Source organism: Procambarus clarkii, chromosome 4 (assembly GCF_040958095.1).
Source record: "Procambarus clarkii isolate CNS0578487 chromosome 4, FALCON_Pclarkii_2.0, whole genome shotgun sequence".
In the NCBI taxonomy this organism is placed as follows: domain Eukaryota; kingdom Metazoa; phylum Arthropoda; class Malacostraca; order Decapoda; family Cambaridae; genus Procambarus; species Procambarus clarkii.
Window position 1 is genome coordinate 9,396,601 of NC_091153.1, and position 6,024 is coordinate 9,402,624.

The window sequence follows — 6,024 nt, forward strand, 5'->3', positions numbered from 1 at the left end:
GGCCCCTTAAAGTTGTGTGTAGATAAGCCGTCAATTGTGTGTAGATAAACGTGTTTGTTGGGTATTGACTGGAACATTATTCCGAGTATTGTAATACACAGATGTCTTCAATAAAGTATAGGTTAGTGGGAATTAGTTTAGCTTAGCAATAATGTTGTTCAATGAATGATGAACATCTGTGACTACTTTAATGAATTCTAATTGCTGGCATAGAATGAGAGCCAAACTCATGTGCACTAACGTTAATGAAAAATTATATATTACTGATCCATTGCAAGTAACTTGGGGAGGCTGATATCTAAATAAGAAAACAAGCTTGTAGATAACATTTCACTTTCATTAAAATCCATTCATTAACTCATCTTGGAGCAGTTAGGGAATAAATGCTGTTAGTGTAGGAAATGATGACCCAAACAGAAGACTATCAGATCATCATGGGCCAACATCCCAAGTCAGGCACAACGTTTATATAACAATTCGTAACATTATATAACATTAGAGCCCACATAACAGTTGTTAGCCTTCAAGACCTATTACTTGCTCAAGAATAAAATAATAGATGGATTACAGTGTAAAAACAGAATTCAGAGTAGAGGTTAATTGTCTACTTGTTAATTGGTTAATTAACTCTGAGGGTTAACTGTAGTCAGTTAACTAGAAGTTAATTGACTAGAAGTTAATTGACCACTATGTAAAATTCAAAAAGTTTTTTTCCATGCCCCAAGATTATAATTCCTTCTCAGTCAGCAGAATGACCGATATTAATCATAGTATTAATATATTATTTTTCAGTTATGTTTCATAGTTCAATTTGAGTTAATTTAATATATTTACGAGGCCACTTTTGCTATCTCTGACGTTCATCTTATCACATCCATTTACAAGAAATTACAAAAATTAATTATAAATGATCTCTCCGAATTTGGAAATCAAAGGTGTTACATCTGGAGTAAGTTACCTGGTAGACAATAAACGTGGAATCGGGGATTGGTTTGAAGCGTTCGTTACCTATACAATATGGGGTTTGGGTGGATGTAACTTGAGTTGTCTCGTTTTGGCCAATAAAAGCTGCCTCTTATTGGTCAATGGAAATCCAGTGTTTATTTAGGCAGGAATTCATTGTTCATAAAATTTTAGATAAGTCACTTTTACCACCTTCATTCGAGCATGAGTTATAAACTAACAGTAGTGGCGACTGAACGGTTTGTGCAAATTGAGTACAATTTTAAGCTCTTTTCCCTTCTCAGCACAATTACATTTTTTTTAAATTACTTCATGAATTATATTAATACGCAGAATATTTAGAGTCATAGTAAGCAGTTTAATATTTGTACTGTAATAGATACAAAATTAAATGTTGACAGAGTACAGATTGGCAACACGGACAGTCTCCATGAACACAGGTTAAACAAAGCTTCTGTATCACGTCAAGCTGTGCACTAAACGAAAGGGTACTTAGGGGCCCTTAGTGACTTCGATCACTAGAGACGGCCGTTACACCCCCTCACTCAGGGTCCGTCACCAGCGCCGGATACACGCTGCCTCACTTACATGCAGATAGTGTTGCTACACCTGCAGAATTCCTCTGCCACCAGTGAACTCTGCTACCATGGGCTATTTGAAAGAAGCATGGATGGTCCTTTTGATTGGCGCGGGTGCGCTAGGGTCTAAGGTGGCTGTTGGGTTTGTGTCAGAGTGTGTCTCCCAGTACTGGACACCAGACCATCAGACGTACTCAGCAGTTTCGGAAATCATCTGCGCTTTCCACTGCTACAACAAGAAAGCCCTCGAGTACAGCTATGATGGTAAGTAATAATAAATGAGTAATACCTAAGTTGAGAAAAACATTTTTCTTAGCATTGATGCCTGATATGTAGCATCATATTAGTATGCTTCAATATAGATAATTCAGAGAGGACATACGCATCGATACATATATTCACAAACATATGAACATATTTTCTGTGTCTTAAGAGAATGTCCAGAACAAAGGGAGGCACTTAACAGAACCTCAGCACTTAGAAGAGCCAGAGAGATACATGCAGTGTGTTCAGTGTGTTATAATATAGTGTATCACACTGACAGGAGGGAGTAAAAGCTATCGATATAAGATGTAAATGAAAACGCAAAAAATGCTCAATTGCCGTCGACCTTTTTCAATAACCCCGCCCACATTTGCAGGAGAAATGGTCTGGGGTTCAGAACGGACGTAGGACCAAGTTAAATGCTAAATGTTAGAGTTAAATACTAGCTATTATAGACACCCCTCATGTTATTTTCATGAGGTCAAGTGTGAAATATGTGGTGAAAATATCTATAGAGTTTTTAATAATAATAATAATATATTTAGGATAAAACCCCACACTTGTGTATTTATAAAATTTATGTAAAGAAAATGCATAGTCTTTCGCATTCCCCTGAGTGATTTGTCAAGGTCTGAGTATGTGGTTAAGACGAGACTTACATCTCAACGTCTAATAAAATTATTTATTAGCAGACGATGAGTCACAATAACGTGGCTAAAGTAAGTTGACCAGACCACACACTAGAAGGTGAAGGGACGACGACGTTTCGGTCCGTCCTGGACCATTCTCAAGTCGATTCTTGTTATTATTCTAATAAATCATATTATTTATTAGACGTTGAAATGTATCTAACCGAATTGGCACCGGCGGCTCCCTAGACACACGCACTACCTATTAACCGACGACGATCTTAAGAAGCATGAGAACTATAAGTTATACTGAAATCGCATGATGATTGTAAGTCTTCCACCTGGAGGCCACAATTGAAGTTTCACATGATGGCTCTTGGCACTCTGGGGAAGGTAATGGTGTTTCCGCTGAAAGTTCAATAGAACTTCTAGTTGAAATAATTTTAAGTGGGACACCATATTATTATTTCTACGCACAATTTCGTCTCGAGTAGTCTGTTGCTATACATCACATAATATAACTAAAACTACCAACCATACTTCTGCAACTATTTCACTATAAAAAAAGTTTATTTGGCGAGTAACTTACGCGAACACCTGTCTGAATGTGCTTACCTTCACAATCATACTTGCACACACAAACCCGTTAAGCTACACAAACATACAAGAACTGAAAGGGCAATAAATTTACTATGTACAGAGGGGACATGCACGATAATAGGGGAAGGACTCGGCTCCAGCTCCCAAGCCGTCACCTACGTCGAGTCTCTTCTGAACGAGACGCTGGAGGAGATCGCTTACTCTAAGACGACATACACATGCGCCACTTGGTATTGGTAAATATTATTATTTTTGAAAATGCGTATCTGTTTGATTCAAAAGTGAATGTGATTTTGTATTGGTATAGATAAGTGGCTATTGTTTTGTGTTTATTATTAAAAAAAGAGATATTGGTAACTAATTCACAGGAAGGTTGGTAGTTTTGCTGTGGATGGCAGATTGGACGTCGACAGCATGTCTGAAAATGCTGATACCATCCTTTACCCTTGGTGGGTGGTAGACCTCGGCCAGACTCGCCTCATCAGTTACCTCAACATCTATACGCGACAAAATTGTTGTTCTGAAAGATTCCACGACATTGAGGTAAGTCTACTAGTCAAATATTAAAGTTTATGTAATTAAACATATTATCATCATAATTATCAGTTGCTTCAATGAAGGTAGAGAGGCATCAACCAAGAGAAGGGATGACTAGAGAGAGATAAAAACAACACTCATCGATTTACCAAAGGAAAGGTGTTAGGTAGAATTATCAAGAGAATACACTATTTATCTCCAGAACTGTTGATTGTAGCAGTGATCCTCGTGAATAATCATAAACTCTAACTATATTAATGTGCTTACAACCCGTAGCTCTTGTCTCCTACATCATCGCTTGTTCTGTTGTCTCTCAGTTACAGTTTCTTCACAAACTTATAAATTAAGAACCACACCAGTTGGTGTTAACATTCTGTAAGGAATGTGCAGTAGCAGATGTATGTTTTTGGCTCATTAAATCCGTCCTTCAAAAGTTATTTATCGCTGCTATTGATGGCTTATTCGAAATATTAACAGCTGTACACAAAAACTTAACCTATTGCACTTGTTAATTAAAGTTCTCTGAAGGTTTAACATAAGCTTTCTTCAGTTCCATTTAATCTTATATTCCTATGTCATCAAACTTTAAACGGCTTAAGGAGACAATTCTTAAGAAAAACATTTATATGAATTGGTTCCTATTGTCTCATAAACACTGTTAAATTTAAAAAAAAAATCGAGTTATTATTAATAGATTTCTATTTCTCAGATCCGTGTGGGCGCCACACTTGAGGCTAGCGGAAACTTCTCATCTTACACGCTCTTCTCCACGTACAAAGGTCCATACAGCACGACCCTCGGTAGTCTCTACTGCTTCAGGAAAGACGGGGTGGTCGGTAGGTTCATCAGCATCCAGCGTGTGACTCCAGAACTTGCTGATCATCTGCAGCTTATAGAAGTCTTCGTGTGGGCAAAGATGAAATAATTCATTGTACATATAAAAAAATTGATATCATGATTTTATGAAGAGAAAACACAATAGTTAAAACAAAGGAGGATTGGTTTTGTTTTCATTAGAACTTGTTTTTATTAGAACTTTTCTGATACGACCTGGTTATCGATATTTACTTGAAATGTGTCACGCTGTTATGGCTAACAACTTTCAGCCCATGTAATTATACTAAGAATTTGCATCAATTTAGTCTGCCACAGTTGGAGACATTCGCGGGAAAATATGTAATTTTTTTAAATCACGATTAAATATGAAATATAACATTATTTAGTTTGTCATTACTATAACTACTTTCACTATACACTACCGTCGTCGTTTCACTAGTCTAAGGTCATTACGATATGTCTTCTCTAGAACACTAAGCGCCTGACCTAGGCTTCAATATGTTCAGCCATATTTCACTCGCTTTAATAACACATAATTGGGTCAACTACAGGATGTGTTATTCCACAATTCATGAATGGTGAGTTTTCCTGGTCTAATAAAACACTTATGAGTTAGAACCGCTAAAGCTGTGTGGTTTGGTACATTCCTTATTATCCTACAAAAAAGTGTAAAATCTAGACTCTTTCCCTCCCCTATTATGGCTTATTCTGGCTAATTTCGTTAATCATTATTGGTCCTTTCCAGTATTTTCTCTTCTCTGCCTCATCTTTGCTATTATTGTAGGTGGGTCAAATTACTTTAGATAGCTTTTTGTTGTAATTACTTCGTTCTGACTACTTGAATTATTGATGAAGGGGACATAAATAACTGAATTTTTATTATAATAATCATCTTTCGGTATAACAGGTTCCTATATGTCACCATTAGGTCTCTGTATGTCACCATTAGGTCCCTGTATGTCATCATACAGGTTTCTGTATGTCACCCCTCAGTACTATAGTACTTAATGTTTGCCTTTATTTATATTAGGTACTGTAGCATTTGACTGGTTTTGCTGTCTCCGTCGTGATTGACAATATGAAGCCAAAAATTATTAGACAACCCATTGCCACTTATACCATGGTTAGCGTTAAACAATTTCCGTTTTCTTGGTATAAAATAAACAAAGAAAACGATCAGTCTTGTGTGTCTACGATCATTAGTTATCTACCTACTGGTCAATTAGATGTGCTGATGTGGTGTCAAACATTAACTCCCTTAAAATGCTATTCCAGATATTAATAAATCCTAAAATTTATATTACTTTTAAAATGGCTTATTGAACTCGCCTCAATTGTCATTGTGTTTTCATTCCGAATATCGTCTTTTTATCCACTGGCAAATCTACTCAATATCTTCAACAAAGATATATTTTTCCCTATTTATTCTTGCCTTCAGCGATGTTTGCTGATATCCTCCCCGACTTTCGCTATTAATGTGTCCCATCAGTATTGAGTCTTGTAAAATATTTATGAACTATTTTATCTGTTATTTGAGGCTCCAGGTCGGAGCTCCATTTCAAGTGCTGGTCTTACATTAGATAAATAATGTCTTCCAGTCCTCTTTATCAAGGAGC

At 36.6% G+C, this 6,024-nt stretch overlaps 1 protein-coding gene across 1 annotated transcript; it reads left to right on the top strand.

Moving 5' to 3' along the window:
- The first annotated feature begins 1,609 nt into the window (after positions 1-1,609).
- On the top strand, positions 1,610-4,732 carry LOC123752540 (uncharacterized). The gene is made up of 4 exons (XM_069335035.1): positions 1,610-1,805; positions 3,135-3,264; positions 3,403-3,577; positions 4,281-4,732. The coding sequence occupies exons 1-4, from the start codon at positions 1,610-1,612 to the stop codon at positions 4,494-4,496; spliced, it is 717 nt and encodes a 238-aa protein (XP_069191136.1). The 3' UTR covers positions 4,497-4,732.
- Positions 4,733-6,024: the final 1,292 nt, after the last annotated feature.